The sequence below is a fragment of the Nyctereutes procyonoides genome, unplaced genomic scaffold (genome assembly GCF_905146905.1).
Source record: "Nyctereutes procyonoides isolate TBG_1078 unplaced genomic scaffold, NYPRO_anot_genome, whole genome shotgun sequence".
In the NCBI taxonomy this organism is placed as follows: domain Eukaryota; kingdom Metazoa; phylum Chordata; class Mammalia; order Carnivora; family Canidae; genus Nyctereutes; species Nyctereutes procyonoides.
This window is the reverse complement of record NW_026575132.1, coordinates 10,917,391-10,936,747: the sequence shown is the minus strand read 5'-3', so window position 1 is coordinate 10,936,747 and position 19,357 is coordinate 10,917,391. Positions and strand designations below refer to the sequence as shown.

Below are 19,357 nucleotides of genomic sequence, written 5' to 3'. Positions count from 1 at the left end.
CCGCTCCCCCAGGGCCCCACCGGGCACTTCCTTCAGCAGCATCAAATTACCAATCAAGACAGGCCAGCTCTCCTCTTGTGACATCCCCATGTCACCTATCATCTTACTCTCTACGGGAAGAGAGAGAAGGGGGCTGTTGCAAACTTTGGTTTTGCTTCTCCTGGCAGATGCTGGGGAAAACAAACAACACAGAGACAACTTTCATCTCATCCAGTTTCTAAGAGTGTATATGTGAAATGTTTGGATCATTAGACGGAGGTCTGTGTCACCTCAACCCACCAGCGCTTTTGAGTTTTAGAGACTCAGAAAACTCAGGCAAGATTGAGTCCCCTTTTGCTTCTTCTAGGTAATTCGATCTCTAAGCTCATTTCTGGTTGCAAATTCTATCATTTTCTAGTGCTTGGAGAAAACCCTTAGACCCTGAGACTTACATGTGTGCTCGTACACACACATCACATACATACACACACACATGCTCCCTCACTCACCATCAGGAAGTTGGTGCAGCTGAGATGGCAAGGCACTGAAGTAGTCATGAACCAGTGCTTCCTGGGCAGAGACGCGGTCTCTAGGAAAGCCTTTTAGCATTTGGGAGGCCAGGTCTTCAGCTTCGGGAACCCTGCCCAACCTGGAAAAGTGGAAGAGGAAAACTGTTTCTCCAGAGGCCTCCCTTTTGAAAAATAAAGGGGAAGAGAAGAAAAGTAGAGTAGGAGATGAAAAGTAGGAAAGGAGATGGCTAGAAGAGCGTTTCCCGTAGGATTTTCCTGGGATTTGTAAAGTCAACGGCAAGTGGAAAAATCACACCACACTGGAACTCTTACCTATCCACAGTATGCTCTCATTCGGCCTTCCCCACAGGCTCCGGGGACCATGTATATATACATAAAGGACCAGAAATATAATTATAGAAGCAGAAATGTGTAATTAAGAATGCTGCCTTGAGGGACCACGCCCACCAAGCAGAAAAGCCCAGTTGGATATATGTTCCAAGGGCTGCAAGCATAGAGTCCTGGAGGGGAAGGAGGGAGAGAGGCAGTTTTGGAAGTTGAAGCTTGGGTTGAAAACACTTTTATTTACAAGTGTTTCTGAAGCTCAGCCCCCAGGGTATTACCCAAGAAGCTCTCTTGGTTCCTCCTGAGATGGAGCATAGAAAGAGATAACCAAGGGCCCAAATTACAGTAAGGACAAATCCTCAAGTTGATCTGTGCTGAACTGTAAATTTGGAGATGACCAAAGCTATTAGTTGAGCAACTACCACGTGCTAGTAGGTGGTTGGCTCTGGAAGACAAAGGGGAGACTCTGCTTTCTCGCAGCTTAGTCTAGTGGAGGAGTCGGACATTAACCAAATTATCATTAGAGATGTGTAAGTACCTGGGAAGAAATGCCCAGAAAAGAAAGACCTAGAGTGGGAAGAGCTGGTCAGGGGAGGCTTCCCTGGGGAGGCAGTATTGGAGCTGAGAGCCAAGGAGTTAGGGCAGGGGAGGGGCAGGCAGTGTAGGCTGAGATCTCTGGTGCTCATACAGACCCTGGAGATGAGAGGGAGAAGAGCGAGTTTAAGGAGAGGAAGAAAGGCCAGTTGGCTGGGCTTGGACCAAGGAGGGGAGGGAACAGACATGAAACTGGGAGGGTGGCAGGGGCTGATCCTGCAGGACTTGTTAGTCTTAATTTTCCATTTACTTATAATGTTTTTTAAAGATTATATGTGTTATTCTGTATGTTGGCAAATTGAACACCAATAAAAAATAAATTTATTATAAAAAAATAAAAAAATAAAGATTATATTTATTTCTTAGAGTGAGCACATGACGGGGGGGGGGGGAGTAGTAGCAGAGGGAGAGGGAGGCAGGCTCCCTGCTGAGCAGAGAGCTAGACAAGGGTCTCCATCCCAGGACCCCGGGATCACGACCTGAGCCAAAGGCAGACGCCCAACCAACTGAGCCACCCAAGTGCCCCATTTATTTATAATGTTTGGAAGTCTTTGCTAATCTGGTGTCAATCATTTAAGTACACCCATCTCTAGAGCCCATGGTCTGGTTTACAAGCAGAAAGTCACAAGATAGAAAACTGTGCAGATTCCAGGAGACAATTAACCACAGGACCAACATTCAGAATTAAATAGCAAGGCCATGAAATCCCCAATTAAGCAAAAATAGATGGGCTCATTTAATGTCAAATATACATACCAACCTGAATCGACAAAAAACTGATACCCTCCCCTTCCCTGATGCCATGATGCAGTGATGCTGGAAGTCCTCACCCAGAGATGTAAGTTGCCTAATTTTTGCATAAGATTTACCTAGGAAACGTTCAGGTATCTGATTCCCATGACATAAAACTGTTTCTACAAACAGATAACTTTACCTCAAACTCAGCAGTAATTGCTTCATAGACTTAAGACAGAGGAAGATTTGCAAATCCCCAGTCCTTGCCAATTTCCAGGCTAGTTAAAAGAGAAGGCAACCTGGGGCGGAGGCCTGCTCATTAGCTTGTGGCCTGAGAAAAGGCCGGAGGATATTTTCTCCAACTGGGGTGCCCTGCCCAGGCACAGGTTTTCAGGGCCAATGAGATGGGGGTTTGGAGTGAGGAAAGTGGTGCAGATCACTAGGGGCTCATATCAGTCTGGAGGGATATTCAAGGCCAATCTTGTAAAAAAAATTTTTTTATCTAGTCCACCCTCACTATAGGGGGTGGGGTGAAACGTTTGCCGAAATTGTGCCTGGAACCCACCACTCTATGAAACCCCAGAGGGGGATGAGTGGATAGGTGTTGATGGTGGAATGGGGGAGGCAATGCATCTTTCAGCTTCTGCCTCCACAGTACCCCCCACCTCCCCAGTCAGCAGTTGGTTCTCTCCACACATTCCTACCTATTGGCGGGGCTTAGGAGCTGCAATCTCATTGGATAAGGAAGGTTAAGGGACCTATTTTGAACTGGTGTTAGCATGGCACGCATACTACTTGTATTTAGACCATGTTATGTTGGTTGGCTGGGAAAGCCAGGGAAGAACTAGCAAGGACTCCTATAAGGAGAACTGGCCGTTTCTACCAGGCAAATACAAGAAAGCAGAGTAGGTACTCATCAGCAATATGAAAACTTCTTTTTTAGGATTTCCCTTTCAATTAACCCAATCCTTCCCACAAGGTTGTATCAAAGCTTTTAGTGGTACCAGCATTTGTTCCAGGCTTATGGCCTCCAGGCTACAATTGCTGACCACCCATTCCTCCAGCAAATTCCTCCCATGAGCCAAGTTCATTTCAGTCTTCCTAGGATAAGCCAAGTCTGTGCCCTCCTGAATACGAGCCTTTACTAGCAGCACTCGTAGTGGGACCACCCAATCCGGACAAGAGTCCTGATGATCTCTACCTTGTGATTGGCATATCGTACTCTTATTTGGGATCTGAGGGAAGAGCCTCAAGAGCACAAATATTGCTTCTTTGGGCACAAAATGTTAATTTACTTCCATGTTTGTATTGTTCTGCTTCTGCCATCAATAATCTTGATTACTATCCACTGCTTTTATCATCACATTTCTACAATTTGCCACCTTCTCTAACTCTTGCTAGAACAGTCCTTTACTGGTTATAATCACTACCTTAGAAATGAAAGTTGGGGGATCCCTGGGTGGCGCAGCGGTTTGGCGCCTGCCTTTGGCCCAGGGCGCGATCCTGGAGACCCAGGATCGAATCCCACGTCAGGCTCCCGGTGCATGGAGCCTGCTTCTCCCTCTGCCTATGTCTCTGCCTCTCTCTCTCTCTCCCTGTGTGACTATCATAAATAAAAATTAAAATAAAAAAATCTTTATTAAAAAAAAAAGAAATGAAAGTTGGCATGAAAAGTGACATTAACGAATGTTAATATGCCCTCCAGCACCTTTCCACATAGGCTAAACGTTAACAAACACCATGTGGTAGAGGGAAACAAAACCGAAAAAAGAGAAACCATAAGAGACTCTTAATGGTAGAGAGTAAACCAAGGATTGATGCAGGGAGGGAGGTGGGGGATGGGCTAAATGGGGGATGAGTGTTAAGGAGAGCTCTTGTTATGATGAGCACTGGGTGCTGTGTGTAAGTGATGAACCCCTGAATTCTCCTGAAACCAATATTATACTATATGTTAACTAACTAGAATTTAATAAAAATCTGAAAAAAAAAAACAAAGAAATATTATGTGTTAGGCTTGTGATGTTAAATACCAAACGTGCCAGGAATATCTTGCAGTTAGGAGAACCTACCCACCCAATTAATGAGAGTCTGTTAATAAAGACAAAAAAATCCTCTGATGATCCCCTCCTTCTAGTAACATTTCTAGAAGCAAGAAGTGTTCCATTGCCAACATAATACATATTTATTGTAGAATGCTTAGAAAAGATCCTGGGGCACCTGAGTGGCTCAGTTGGTTAAGCATCTGCCTTCAGCTCAGGTCATGATTCTGGGGTCCTGGGATCAAGCCCTCATTGGGCTCCCTGCTCAGCAGGGAATCTGCTTCCCCCTCTCCCGCTGCTGTTTGCCCTGCTTGTGCTTTGTATCTCTCTCTCTCTCTCAAATATATAAATAAAATCTTTAAAAAAAAAGAACACTTAGAAAAAAACAGAGAAGGAAAATTAAAACTATTTCATCACTCTGAGATAACCCCCTTCACTCAAAGATAATCACTATTGCTTTGTTGTTCAGTTTTTCTTCTTTAGTCCTTTAAGTGGATATATCTTTCGTTTTACTGAAAAAAAAATGAGATCATACTCTATATGCTGATATAACCTACTCTTTCCACTTGAGTATCTTGATCATCTTCCCAGGACTTTGAACAACCTTCTTGGATATAATTTTAGTAGCTGCCTAGCATTCTGTTATGTGAGCATACCATAATTTTCAAAGCCAGACCTTTATCAAAGTTGTTTCTTTTTTGTTGGGGTGTGAGAAGCTACCATTAATTAATGCTGTGACTGACATCCTCAATGAGAAATCTTTGTGTATCTGTGCAATGATTTCTTTAGTGTAAATTATGAGAATTGAAATCCCCAGGTTGAGGGACATACAACACATTCAGGTTTAGATTAATAGTACTAGCTAGTTTCCATTTCCAGCAGTAGTCTGGGAAAGTTCCTGTTTCTGTGTGCACAGAAAACAAATTCATTCCAGCCGGCCTGAATTGCCATAGACCTCGTGGCTTATAAAAGTTGCAAAAAGAATCAAAATTGTAAATCAATCCTAACGGAAGTCCTGGGTGTGAGGACATCCACATTTAATTTTAGAAGTCCAGAATAGAAACACAAACAATAAGAAAAAATGAAAATCAGACTTTGTGGTTATGTGACATTCTATCCACTGGCCTTCACATGACCCATCTAAAATCTGGTGGTTTGGGGCACCTGGGTGGCTCAGTCAGTTAGGCATCTGCCTTTGGCTTGGGTTGTGATCCTGGGGTCTTGGAATCAAGCCCCATGTCAGGCTCCCTGCTCAGCAGAGAGTCTGCTTTTCCTATTCCCTCTGTAGCTCCCCCTGCTTGTGCGTGCGCTCTCTCTCTCTCAAATAAATAAAATCTTCAAAAAAAAAAAAAAATCTGGTGGTTCTCCAGGGCCTAAGGCAATAACCTTGATTTCTCAGCACAGCCCGGGTCTGAGTATAAAAATCTCCACTGCCATTCTTGTCATTTACTCTTGGAAGAGTCTTATCTGTTTGCAGTGCAATGCTGGCCATGAGTTCCCTGGGCTCTTGGCTGTTTTCCCTTAGATCCATAGAAAGAGGAAAAAGGGAGGGATAGAACGGGCACTGTTTTGGGTTTTTTTTTTTCAATTCTTCAATTTGTTTTTATTTTGAAGTAATTTTGGGCTTACAGAAGAATTGCAGGAATAGTACACAGAGTTATATGTTTACCAGCTTCCCCTAATGTTAGCATTCTACACAACCATAGTCAAATGATCAAAGCTGAGCAATTAATATTGGCACAACACTATTAACTAAGCTGCAGGCATTATTCTAAAATATCATTTTTTTTTTCAATAATGACCTTTTTGTTGTTGTTCCAGGAGAGGAAGTACTTTTTTAATGCTGCCAGTTTAGGACGCAGGAAAGCAGGCACCCGCAGTAAGAAATACGTCTTATACTTGGAAGCAACAACATCAAAGTAGCTGTCTATAATTTTCTAATCAGTCTAACAAGTGAGTGTGCACTTACTAGGCCCATGTCAGTTGGGTCACCATCAAACCACAGGCTATGCCCTCAAGGTGTACTTATGGCCCATGCACCGTCCTGTCACTTGTAGAAATCTTGAAGAAAAGCCACTGATACCACAGCTCCTCTTTACCCATCACACTTGCAACCCAATTCAGCTGACAAAGTCACAGAGACCTGTGTACCCGATAAATCTGGGATCCACCTTACGTAGCCTGGTGACTGGGGCCAAGTTACTTCACTTCTTAGAGCTTCAGTTTCCACTTCTTGGAACTGGGGCTTCGGTTTGTGAGGAATAAATGAAATAATACACAGTGAACATTCCACCTAGTGTTAGCTCAATGACAAAGTCCTCAGATCAGAGCCAAGAATTTTCTCGTGTGATAATCCAGATCTGTGTCATCCAACAGACCTTTGTATGATGATGAAAATATTCTAGTCCTGCCCCCTCCGATACGTTAGCCACTACTCACATGTGGCTCTTGGGCCCTGGAAATGTGACTAGTGCAATTGAACTATATTTAAAATTTAATTTTAATTATTTTAAATTTAAATAGCCACATGTAGCTAGTGGTTACTGTGTCAGGCAGCACATCTCTAGACATTACTCCTTGATTTGAAGATGTGAGCAAAGAGAAGTGCCAAGTCTGAGCTAAGGCAAAGGGATAGCTGGGGTGAGGCAATGGGCAGAGGTGATGGGTCTCGTGTGTGATCAGAAAAGTCAGAGGGATATTCAGTGAATCCAAATCCTGCTCAGCCTAGAAGGAAGGACTGGTATGGTGATAGCAGGAGCCTCTGGAACTTTCTTCAACTGTGCAACAGGGCCAACGGCAGCCACAAAGGGTATTAAGATGGTTTGCAGGTTTGGAGTTACCATTTGTTTTGGAAGCCAATAGTGAAATGGAAGAAAGCCTTAGGGCAGTACTAAAAATCCAAATATCTCTGTGTGTGTGGGGGGGGAGCCGCCTGTGCTGGCAAGAGAAAGTTTGCACATCTTGAATGTGAAATGATAAACAGCGGTTCCCTGGAACCTGTCTCCAAAACAAGGGGGGGTGTTCAGGTGACCCGTGACCTTGCCAGGAAGAGTAGAGATTCCCCCCTCCCAAGGAGGCCTGTCCCTCCCAACAAGGGATCCTTGGTAGCCCACCGCTCTGTTTCTGACCTCTGGTATTCACTCTACATGGAGGCTTTTTAAAGCCCATGGACAGTAAGCATGAAAAATACCAAACGAAATTTGGTTGGGGTAAACCCTAGCACATTTTCAGGGAAGAACTGCGTTCAGATGTTCAGTTGGGATCTCTTCCCCTCTCCCCACCTGCGAGAGCAGAGCGTGTTTTTCTTTGACATTTGAGCTGCTTCCCCTGTCTCTGATGGTTTCCTCACTGCCCTTTTTGCCTCCTCACTGAAGCAAAAAGAACAGAGCCTCGGCTAATTACTCTCAGATCAAATAATACTGGTTATTGTAATTGGTCATTGTCCGAAAACACTGAGTTCTTCTTCGCCTCGAGGTTGCCTGGCACGGCTTAGTTAGCTAACTATTCCGGGAATGTCTCTATTATCTGTTTTACTTTGTAAAAGAAACTAGGGATTTGTTGAAAGCTGGTAATAAAAGTCTGCCCTGGTCTGGGCCGGGACTGCGTGGAGAGGGCCTGGGAAAGCATGACCTCCATGAATCAAGTTGCCCCCCCCCCCTCCAATAGCCACTCAATGATGTTATTTGGTTTCTCTGTGTTGGAGAATAATAAACCCACTAGGTTTTCTTGCAGGCCAACACTCCCTCATTCTCAGGGCCTCGGGCATGGTCGAGGGGGCACAAAACAACTTTAATGACCAAACTCACTGAAAGTAAAATGGTTCATAGAGAAAAACTAACAGACTCACAGGTGGCTGGCTCTCCCAGAGGCATATTCCTGGGCCTTACGGCCCCCAGAGATTGAGGTGTTAACTAGGGGCTGTGCATTCAGTGGACCAAGGTCCAGGGGACGTTGACCCTGTTGAAAGAGCAGCTTTCCAAGGTGATGCTTACCTGTTCCAGACATTCTGAAGGCTTTGTGGCTTGGGCAATGGGAACCATTCTGGAAAGCATACATACACAGACACATTAAAAACCAAAAACAACCCTAAAGCCCTATTGCCAAAATATTAAAATTCTACGTGTTCTTCTTGGCTTGGGCAAGGAGAGTTCAGGCATCATTTAGGCCGAGTGAACAATATTTAAGGTGTCACTCTTGAATTTTTGTGATTCTGTGGAAGGACACTATTATGGGTTGAATTGTGTCCCCTAAAATGAATACATCAAGGTCCTAACCCCAAGTATCTCAGAATTTGACCTTATATGGAAATAGATCATTGCAGTTATAATTAGTTAAGATGGGGTCAATGGAGTGGGCCCTAATCCAATATGACTGGTGTCCTCATGAAAGGGAAATTTGGACATAGAGACAGACACGTTTAAGAGAAAATGACGTAAAAGGACCCAAGGAAAAGACAGTCATCTGCGAGCCAAGGAGCGAGGCCTGGAACAGATGCTTCCCTTAGGGCCCTAAGGGAAGAAGGGAACAATCCTGCCAACACCTCAATTTTATTTATTTTTATATCTTTTTAAGATTTATTTATTGACAGCACAAGCAGGGGGAGCAGAAGAAGCAGGTTCCCTGCTAAGCAGGGAGCCTAACTTGGGGCTTCATCCCAGGACCCTGGGGTCATGACCTGAGCAGAGGACAGACGTTAACCTACTGAGTCAACCAGGCACCCCAACACCTCAATTTTAGATCTAGCCTCCAGCACTGTGAGAAAACAGATTTCTGTCACTTAAGCCACTCAGTTTGTAGTACTTTGTTATGGCAGCCCTAGCAAACAAATACGGTCACAATATTCACTAAAGTCAATAAATATTTATTTAACATCTACTGTGTGCAGAACATGTACCAAGTGCTGGGGAGAATTCAAAAGAAATCAACAGAAACCTCCCCATCCTTGCAGAGCTCACAATTTGAGAGAACAAAGCACACATGGGTGCACACAACATGCATGAAAAGTCACATGATGAGCGATGGGGCTGTCTCAAAGCCTCAAGCATGGTAAAAAGTAATGGGACTAATTTTATATTTCACTTGCAGTAAAAATGGAAGTGAATTCTGTCTTGAATAATCCAAAGTGGATGATGATAAGATTTGTCATTTTTTTGGAGCATTCTTTGCAACGTTTACATGTGAACACATGTGTTTCTATTATTCTTGGTATTGACACTTTTTAACCCTAAATAAAACCACCATAAAAAGGGACAATTTCTCATTCATTCAAGAAGTACTAAGTGAATGCTTACTCTATGTAAGAGCGATAAGAGGAGCTGCAGGGCTATAAGCTGATGCTCCTTATCAGATCCCTCTATTTCCTGCTCCAGAAAAGAGTATTTCAACTCTCATTTAAAATGATGTTTCTGCTTTATGCTTTTCTTGGGCCAGAAATATGTTTTGTTTTTAAAAGATCTCTTCTTTAGCTCCTACAGGAATGGAATACACCAATCCTGTTTATCCAACAAAGAATTTAATCACAGTTGGGAAAGAAAGTAATTTTGATAATACTGGTATATTCATGTCTGTATATGCATTAAAAGACCTGGAAGGCTGTCTGATAGTGATAATGGTTCTGGGGCTTACCCCTTTACTTTTGTGCTTATTTTCTTAAATTTATTTTTTTTAAATAAAAAGACCACATTGTTCTGTTAAAAAAAACATTTTTTGTAACTTCGAAGGTTCAATTAAAAATAGAATTTATAGTGCTAACACTTGTAGAGTGAAAGGAGTGATCAAAGAAAGTGATTTCAGTGGAGTTTTCAAGGTCAGGTGTAATCAAATGAGAATCACTCTGCTGGCAGTTTAAAGTCCCACGTGGACAAAGGGAAGCGTTTGTCTATACGGCTGAACTCTCTAGATAATTGTGCCTAAATTCAAAGAATCAGTAAAGATAGATAAGAATATCTGGTATTTGTTTAGAATGTCTATTTCCAAACCACTTTCTGATGCCAAAATAGGGTTCCTCCCTGGCCAAGCAAAATTAAAATGTTTCCCCTTAGTCATAAACCAATTTCCAATCAACATAAGGAAATCCATTTCAATGCTCTCCCACGTTTTGTTTTTCTCCTCCTAGAGCCCTATGCACTGAGGGGCCTTTAGTATTTTAGTTTTTAAATTGAAATTCAGTTTGTCAACATAGAGTATAATACCCACTGCTCATCCCATCATGTGCCGTCTTTAATGCCCATCATCCGACTTTAGTATTTTAAAAGGATTTCCAACTTTAGCTTTGTTCTCGTGGCACACGGATATGGAATTGGCTGAGTCAGGGCTCGAACACTGAACCTCGGGTTTGCAACTGCTGCTGTGGCATCCAGGAGCTCTTATGCAAGGTAGTTGAACCATGGCCAGCCTGTTTCCTCAACCCAAGCTGGAGGTCATATTAGCCCCTCAAGGACAAAGTGATTTGCTGAATGCATAGATCTGTGAGATAATGAATGTAAAGTGCCTCCCTCTGCGCATGAAACAGAATAAATCCTATTCTCGTCCTTCCTTTGAGTGGTGGCAGGCAACTAGAAGCCTGGTGGTTAGGACCCTGGAGCTGGGTTTTGAGTGCCCACTGAGGAGCTCACCTGCTGTGTAACCTGGGGGTGTGGCTTGACCTCACAGGACCTCGTGCATCTCCTATGTCTAACGAAGGGAGAGGAGCATAGCTCCTGCTCTCTTGGGGTTGTTGTGAGAATCAGAACAGTAAGGGTAAGGTTAGTATTTCTACACCCTTTGCCTCTTGTCTTTTTGCTTCGTCTCTGGTCTGATGTGTACCATGGTTTCCTCTCTCCTCTCAGGTGTTCCTGCCTCTTTGTTCTCCTTCAATAACTTGCAGTGTCATTGCACTGAAGTTCTAATGAGGTCCGAGCTCTGGTTCTTATAAGGCCACCTGATTTCTTGAGTCTTCGGTGTGGGTGGGAGGTGTGCACCTAGCTGTGTGCTGCACTAACACAAACGCAGGCCCAGGTTCACATCTCTCTCCTGCCGCCTGTGAGCTCTGAGATTTGTGGTCTCTGGTTAACTCAGAAGTTTCCAGATCTGTAAAATGGGAATACTTTTCCAGTTGTTTGGGAAGATAAGATGAAGTGAAGCACTTGGCATCTAGGAGGGGCTCAATAAATGTTAGTCTTATTCCTTTTTCTTTCTTCTTGTTTTCTCCTCTCATCTTGGAGAGGCAGCATGGTCTAACACAGTGGTTCCCAAGCCAAGCTGCAGATTAGCATCACCTGGGAGAGTTCTGAACCTAAAGGAAGCCCTGACTCCACCCCGCAGAGTCTGATTTGGTGAACCTGGGGACAGCCCAGCATTGGCCTGTCATTGTGTTGTTATCGTTGTTCTTAATAATCTCCAGATGTTTCTGGGGTGGCGCTAAATGGGACAGAAGGTGCTGGTCTAGCAGGGAGGGGGCAGGGTCAACCACTCATCAGTGACTTCCACACACTTCTCTGAGGCTCATTGCCTCAAGCGGGCTAGTTGTGAAAATTCAATTAATCAACGTATCTAAAAAATTGCAGAACATAGTGTTTGATGCGTACTTCTGTTTTTCAAGGAGGTGAAAGATGAAGACTTCATAAGAAGTCTTCATATTTTCTGTCATTAAGCATTGTCCCAGGAGGCAACGTAATTATATTGAACTTGAGGTACCATGTCTTGCCAGATTGTACCTCTCTTCCCCCATCTGTTTTGTAACTACATTAACTGAGCTGGAGGGACTGATGTGTCCAGGGTACGGTCAGGTTGCTGTTCTGAAGCAGAGCCAAAGCCCAGTGCTTGTTGGTGGCCTGCCATCCCACTCTCCTGCCCATAACCTGACGCCGGATGACCTTGGCTCTCTCCCATCGATTTTTGCTAGTAGTTAAGCTGCAAGCAATCAATGAGGGAATGATCCACAGATAGGCATTTTACACCGCACCATTTCAAGAGGTCTTTGTTTCTCTGGCTTCAGTAGCCTCTAAAGCAATAGGGCTACGGGTAGCTTATTTCTTTCCCTTCTCTTTCCAAAAATGATGGTAAGTCAATAGACCAAATTTTTCTCCATTTCCTTCTTCTGCAATTTTTTTTTAAAAGAGTTCTCATTTAAATTCACTTAGAATTTGAGATAGGAAAAGTGAAGTATTTTACAAAAGGAAACTTGAAAAGCTGAACATATTAATGTCTGATCTAAATGGAATAAAATTAAAATGAGGGCAGAAGTGTTGCTACCATGATAAAATAACACATTTTTTCGTAAGTCTTGTGAAATAAAGCTTATTTCACTTGTGAAATAAGAAAGCTCATTTACAACAGATCCATGTCAACAGAGAATTGCTGGTTGATTGATAAAACTTCACCAGAACCGTCTTGAGTCTTAGCTCAAGGTAAAACATTTTCTGGTTTCTATAGTCTTACCACAATCACCCTAAGGTTATCTTATAATGTGGCCTACTGAACTACACCTCTGGAATTTCCCAAGTACAATGCATTCTTGAGATACCATATATTTAAATAGTTGATAATGGTGTTAGCCTTATTTCACTATCTCAAGCTGTAACTTTAAAACTGCATTGCAAAAATCTGTAGCTCTTCTCCTACCTCTGCCTTAACCACACTCATGCCCTCACAGCCACTTACTTCCTTGGTCTTTGGCTCAAGGAGTCTAAACTTGGTTCTTCTGGTGCTTTACCAGGCTTTAGATTCTTTTTGGCCATCGTCATTAGGATGCTGAAAACTGGTGCTCTCATGAAGTGTGCTCCTTGGCATTTGAACCTGGCATTCCAACTCATATTTGTAGCTTATCACTTTTCTAACCCTGCATAAAAACTTTCTGCAGATTCTGGACATCTGTCCACCCCTATAAATGATGTTAGACCTATAGCTAGCTTTCTTTCTTTCTTTCCTCTCTCTTTCTTCTTTCTTTCAAGATTTTATGAAGTAATCTCTACATCCAATGTGGGGCTTGAACTTACAACCCTAAGAACAACAGTCTTACGCTCTGTGGACTGAACCAGCCAGGCATCCTGAGCTATAGCTTGATCATGCTGTTTGGTGTGGATGGTGTTTGATGATATATCAGTTGACAATATTTACCACTTCCCTGTAGTCTCCACAAATGTTTAAGGGCTGCCACATGTGCTCAGCCCTGGAATACAGACATGTCGCCCACTGAGCTTATGAGCGTGTGATTTTCATGGTATTCTGATTATTATCATCTCCTGGTCTTCTCCAGCTCCTCTGGCTCTTCTTCTCAGCTTCCAAAGATCCCTTTCCCTCTGCCTGACCCTTCAGTCCTGGTGCCTCAAGGTTCTATCATAGCCTTCTTTCTCTTCACACTCTCTGTTGGGTAACTGAATTCATACTGAGGCTTCAAAAACCACTTTAAATGGATTACTTCCAATTTTTTATTTTTACACTGGACTCTTATAATCATAGGCTTGTATTTCTGATTGCTTTTTAGATATCTCCATTTGGTGGTCCTCTAGATACGTAATCTCACAATGTTCTGATCTTATTACTTTCTCCACAAATCTGTTTCTTCCCCCTTTCTGTTCTGTGCCAGTGATAGGGCCTCTCATTCACCAACTGGAGATTGATTTCTCCCTCACAACTCGAATCCCATTAGTTATAACCTCCCCTTGACTCTACCACCTAGATAGATGCTTGTTAGATCTGTCCCCTCCATTCCTTCTCCATTGCCACTGCTCTAGTTGAGACTTAATATTTGTCTCCTAGAATCTAAAGCATTGCCACATTGCTTCTGATCTCCTTGTTGCACACCCTATGTTTTAGTGATTGACTTTGCTGTGCATCGGGCAGACAGACTTGGGTTCAGTTATACCACCAATTTAATTCTACATATAGTGTCCTAAGCAATTTTTAAATTTAAGTCCTGCCATATCACTTCCCTGTTAAAAATTATCCAGTACCTTCTCTTTGCTTATTGGTCAAAGTCCAAATCCTTAGGATGATTACAAAGCACTTCCCAATCTGGTCCCCATCTACCCTTCCAGGTTAATCTCCAGCAATGTACCACCACAGAGCTAACATTCTAGCTTCCTTGAGCAATTTACCTGCTTGGTATAATATCAAATAAACCCCCTTTCCTGTTTATTTGTGTCAAGTTCCTTTGTCTGGAATGTCTTGCCCTTCTTGTTTACCTGGAGAAAGCCCACTTAGTCATCTTTGAGACCCAGCTCTGTTTCTTTCAAACAGTCCCTAAACTCCCCAGACAAACTAAGGGGGCTTTTTTTCCTAGGGTTCCCAGAGGTCCCTAAGGGATGCTGCTATAATAATACTTTCCAAACTGTGTTATTTGTATTTTTCCCCTCTAGACTGTATTCTTTGAAGGCAGGTATCAATGTCTTCTTTATTTTTTAATCTCCAAGTTCCTTACACCTATCATTCATAAATATTTGTTAAATGAATGAAAAATCGATGCTTGGATAAAAAATAAGCGTGAAATAAATTCACTAAGCTTTATCCTTAAAATCTAAAAGTACCTCAAGAGAGTCTACTTGTGTGTCTTGCTCTATGCCTTACAGAGGTTGGTAGAACCAGGCACTGACCATGAAGGTGGGGAAGGAGCTTCCAGGTTGAGCCATTTCCATGATATTTAGGATCTTAAAGCCCCTTTTCTTGAACTGGAAAGAAATCTAGCAGGATTTTACTTTTTTTTTAAAAAAAAGTTTTTTTTTTAAAGATTTTGTTTATTTGAAGAAGAGAGAGAGCGAGTGAGCAGGGGGAGAGAGAATCTCAAGTAGACTCTGCTTGAGAGCATGGAGCCTGAGGTGGAACTAGATCCCACAACCCTGAGATCATGACCTGAGCAGAAATCAAGAGTCAGATGTTTAACCCACTTAGACACGAGGTGCCCTAAAAATTTTTTTTACCTGCTTTCACTCATTTGTAATTTTTCCTAATCTTAACTACTTTAGGATGATCTAGTCCTCATCACTAAAACTAATAATTGCCACCAAATAAAGATGTGAAAACTAAAAATAAATGTAGAAACTAGAAGAAACTATTAATGAAGATCAAAGTAGGCTGTGTATCTAAATGGATTTCACTGACTGATTTGGGGGACGGGTTAATAAAGATGTTAATAGTAACTCCCCAGGAGCTTTCGGTGGCCTTGCAGAAGTGCAATGGTAATGAGCCCAATCAGGGTTCACACATTAGCTATAGCAAGCCAGGGCTGCTGGAGTCCCAGGACAGGGACTCTACTCACATTACATTCCAAAAACATGTCATCAAACTCACAGATTCTAAAACCAAGTCCACTTAGAAGGACATAATCATTTGGAAATGAACTTGAAAACTGTTATTAACTGATTTCCAGTCTAGGGCATGTTTCATTATCCTATCACCATCTGTGCCCTTTGGTAGCTGGAAAATAAGGTGGGATTCAGCTGTGAGGACCGCTTTGCTATCCAACTGGTCTAGATATTCTGGAGTACCCCCTTCCTGGCTAGGTGAGACACATCTCTTCCTGAGCCTTAGTAATCTCATCTGTAAAGTAGGGATGATAACATTGCCCCCATCCTACAGGGCTGTTGTGAGTCAAAGTAAAATAATGCATGTAAAGTGCCTAACTCAGAGCTAGTGCTCAATAAACGGTAGTTATTATTACCCCAAAATAAAGTGAATAATAACTTGCATGTGCTTTCTTGGCCAAGTGGGCAGAACAAGGATTATCCGAGTCCTAGAGGGTGTGATTGGAAGTAGAATTGCATGTTTTTTAACTCCTGGTCACTGATTTCATTTAACAAATATTTATTGACTTACTACTATGTGCCAATTAGAGGGCATGTATAAAATACTAGAAACCCTAGAAGTGGTCAAGTTTGCTCTGTAGAAATCTTTAGCACTCTCTACCATACCAAGCTTGGGGTGAGATTAACAAAGATAGCATTGATGCCATCTGTGATTTAGTAGTCACCCATTATGTAGCATGGAGACACTAAGGCTTCTGCTGGGGAAGAGCCCATGGCACAGTGGGCAGGCTTCAAGCAGCATTTTAAGTGGTGGATGGGGGGGTTGCAGAATGGAGCCTTCACCAGAAGAGACAGCCGTCACAGGTGCTCACACTGACCTAGGTAGAAATTTGAAAACTGAGGGTCAGCTCTTAGGGAGTGTGAATTCAGGCAAGGTTTAGGGCTAAGCAAGCTAACACAGAAGTCAGTTCTGGCACAGGGAGGTGTGCCTAACATCTAGAGGGAAGTCAAGAATTTTAAGGGAGCTAAACATTAAAAACAGGCATAACTTCATGGGGTACCTGGGTGGCTGAGTCAGTTAAGTGCCCGGCTGGTTCCGGCTCAGGTCATGATCTCATGAGTGGAGAGATGGAGCTCCTTGATCACCGAAGAGTCTGTTTGAAGATTCTCTACCCTCCCCCTGCTCTCCCTCCCCCCCAAATAAAATAAATCAATCTTAAAAAAACAACAACAACAACAAAAAAACAAGCATACCTTCAATTCTCATACACTTGCATTGAGTCTGAACCCTGACAAGTCACTGAACCGCTGAATGAACTTCCACCCTGGGTGAAACAGGATGGGAACTGACTTACTTTGTGCACCCACTGGAAGTTAGGAACCATGGCAGACAAGGTTCACTAATTTCGTTTATTTCCCAGAACCACTCTGCAAAATGAGACAGAGGGATGCAATATGGCCATTGGAAAGAGAACAAGGTTTGGACGTGGACTGACTCCTCTCCAAGCTAGGAAATACCCCTGGGCCAACCTGGGAGAAAACCTGCTTTCTCGTGAATAAAACCGAGCTACTCTCCGCAGCATGGACCCTGGCAGGCAGTTATAAAAAGTAGCAATTATGTGTGTTCTGTGCCTGGTGCAAGGGAATGCTTTTAAAATGATAGGAGTGCTCCCATTTTGCAGATTAGGGAACTTCCTCAAGTGCCCCAGGTAATACAAGGTGGAGCTCAGACTCGCTATTTGTGAGGAGTTGTTGTCCATAATTAAAACCTCTTTTATCGGTAGCTTCCCCGAGTTCAGTCCCCTGAGTAACTCCCTCGGCTAACAGCTCATGTGACAAAGTGGATGTTGATGCAGATCTTACACTGTGTTCACAGCAAACACACAAAGACTTGCTCAGAACCTCTTGAGCCCAAGGCGTCGTAGCTCTTTGTCATCCCAATAGGGACAAGGATCATTTTAGATAGCAATCCTCATCTGTCCCATAGTGGTGTCAGATGAAGTGAAGCTCTCACACCGGATTTCAGGTCAAAATAAAACATTCCAAGGGTAAGGTTAGATTGCTGCAATGTAATGCTGTCTGTGGTCTGTATTCCAGGCCTGTTATTTCTTGCTTCCACCTGGTGGTCAAAAGTTGAAAAAGCAGGCGTCCTGAAGATAATTGGGTGTCCGCAGGATCCATTTGACTATATGGTTTATAGTCATCTGATTCTGGGTCCCTGCAGGGCTTTTAGTACTGCTTTCCTGCCTTTTGATTTCCACTAAGTTCCTCCAGTGGAAAATCTTTCCATGTGCAGGGTTTTTTCCTGGGGCTGAAAGAACCATGATAATCCCGGATGCTTCCCTGCAGCTGAGCTCATGTCACAAATCAGGCATGATTTTCAGCAGATATTTCTTTAAAAGTTTGAAGGCCTCTGTGGACTCTATTCCCTTCTCAATGGGAACAAGCATCAAAGAGACAGGAATAAAATGCTTTGCACGCACATCAGGAACTAATTGCCAATTTGGCAAATGCATTGACTAATGTCATGCACTGTTATTTCTAAATCCTCTCCTGTCCTTGACCCCCAGTATCTAGATGTAAACTTGGAACCATTAGTGGAGAAGGATAAAGTCTTCTGGTGCCTCAAATGGAATTGAGAGGGATTTAAACTCAGCGCTTTTGAGTGTAGTGAAATGAACCCAGCAGTACGTTAATACTAGGATTTGAGCTCACACAGCATGAACGCTTTCAAAACCCGTGTTTAAGGAAGCAAACAGAGCCACGACAGACCCTTTCATTGGAGCAAAAGGAGTTGGATGAAACAATCAATGACACATTAAAAACCACAACTGGGCTGCAATCATGTGGGCACAAAAAAAAGTTTTTCTTTATCACAGGATCTTTGCATCTAATGAGATGGTGACTGGACAACCTCCAGAGGAGTAAGGACTCCGTTTACTTTCACTGAGAAACGTCTAAATATTTAGTTGGTTCTCCTAAAAGCCTTACATGATTCTGTAGCAAACTGGTCCCTAAGGTATGATCTTATTAGCTCTATATTGCCATTGGAAAAAATCTATTTAAAGGGAATTTAGAAAAGAAAAGAAGGAAGGTATTACCACTGAAAGTACAAACGTTAGCTTATTTTTTTTTTCTCTTTCAAAATTAACTATTTTTTATGTCCTCCAAATACTTAGTTTAGGACCAACACCCTGCCATTTAATACTTTCTCTTAATTGATTCTAAGTGGTTCTCTACTTCTTATAGAGGCTCTATTCCTATCGGTTTAGTTGGATTTGAAGCCCTTGAGCCTCAAAAGGGGAGGGACTCTTGAGTGACTTTTGGGGGGGTGGGGCAGGAAGGGAAGCTAAGAGGACCAGGGAACTTTGTAAAATTGTCTGTGGGGGTCCACTTTTTAAATCCACACTACTGTCTTGTATGAGCAGATTGTAGCCAAGACCAATACCCAGTTTGCACGAAGTTGCTGGGATCCTCTCTGCCATAAACCTAGTAAACCCCAGATAGGGCATCAACTGGGGCTTTAACCTTTCCAAGACTTTCTGATAGTAGAATTCCCTCCAGCATGTTGCTCTTTATTACTGCTTCCTATGGACTCTTATTAAGGATGACCAAAACGCACGCGGCACCCCCCCACCCTGCCCCCGCTGGAGGCCAGCACAGCCCCAGTCCACCGCCAGTTTGATTAATGTGTCTTGGCTAATTGTGTGAAAGATGGCAGGCCTTTAGCAAGTGTGACCAGTTTATTGTTCAGCCAATCACAGGCGCCTCAGTTAGCATGTGAAAAGGGGGTGTTTTGCCGGGGGAGGGTGAGTGTTCTGGCGGCTGAGTCAAAGGCAGAGCATTTTGGGGGGTCACAGAGCAACACCCACTTCTTTGAGGGGATGTTACTATGCTCTACTAAACCTGTAAACCTCTTACTCAAAGCACTTTTTTT

The 19,357-nt window shown here is 42.9% G+C and overlaps 1 protein-coding gene across 1 annotated transcript in view; it reads right to left on the bottom strand.

Annotated features, from left to right (window-relative positions):
* The window catches only part of CDK15 (cyclin dependent kinase 15), an 82,156-nt gene that overhangs the window by 14,700 nt on the left and 48,099 nt on the right, over positions 1–19,357 (bottom strand). The window contains 2 exon segments of the mRNA XM_055345385.1: positions 489–628; positions 8,194–8,242. Of these exon segments, the coding sequence (XP_055201360.1) occupies positions 489–628; positions 8,194–8,242 (189 nt within the window).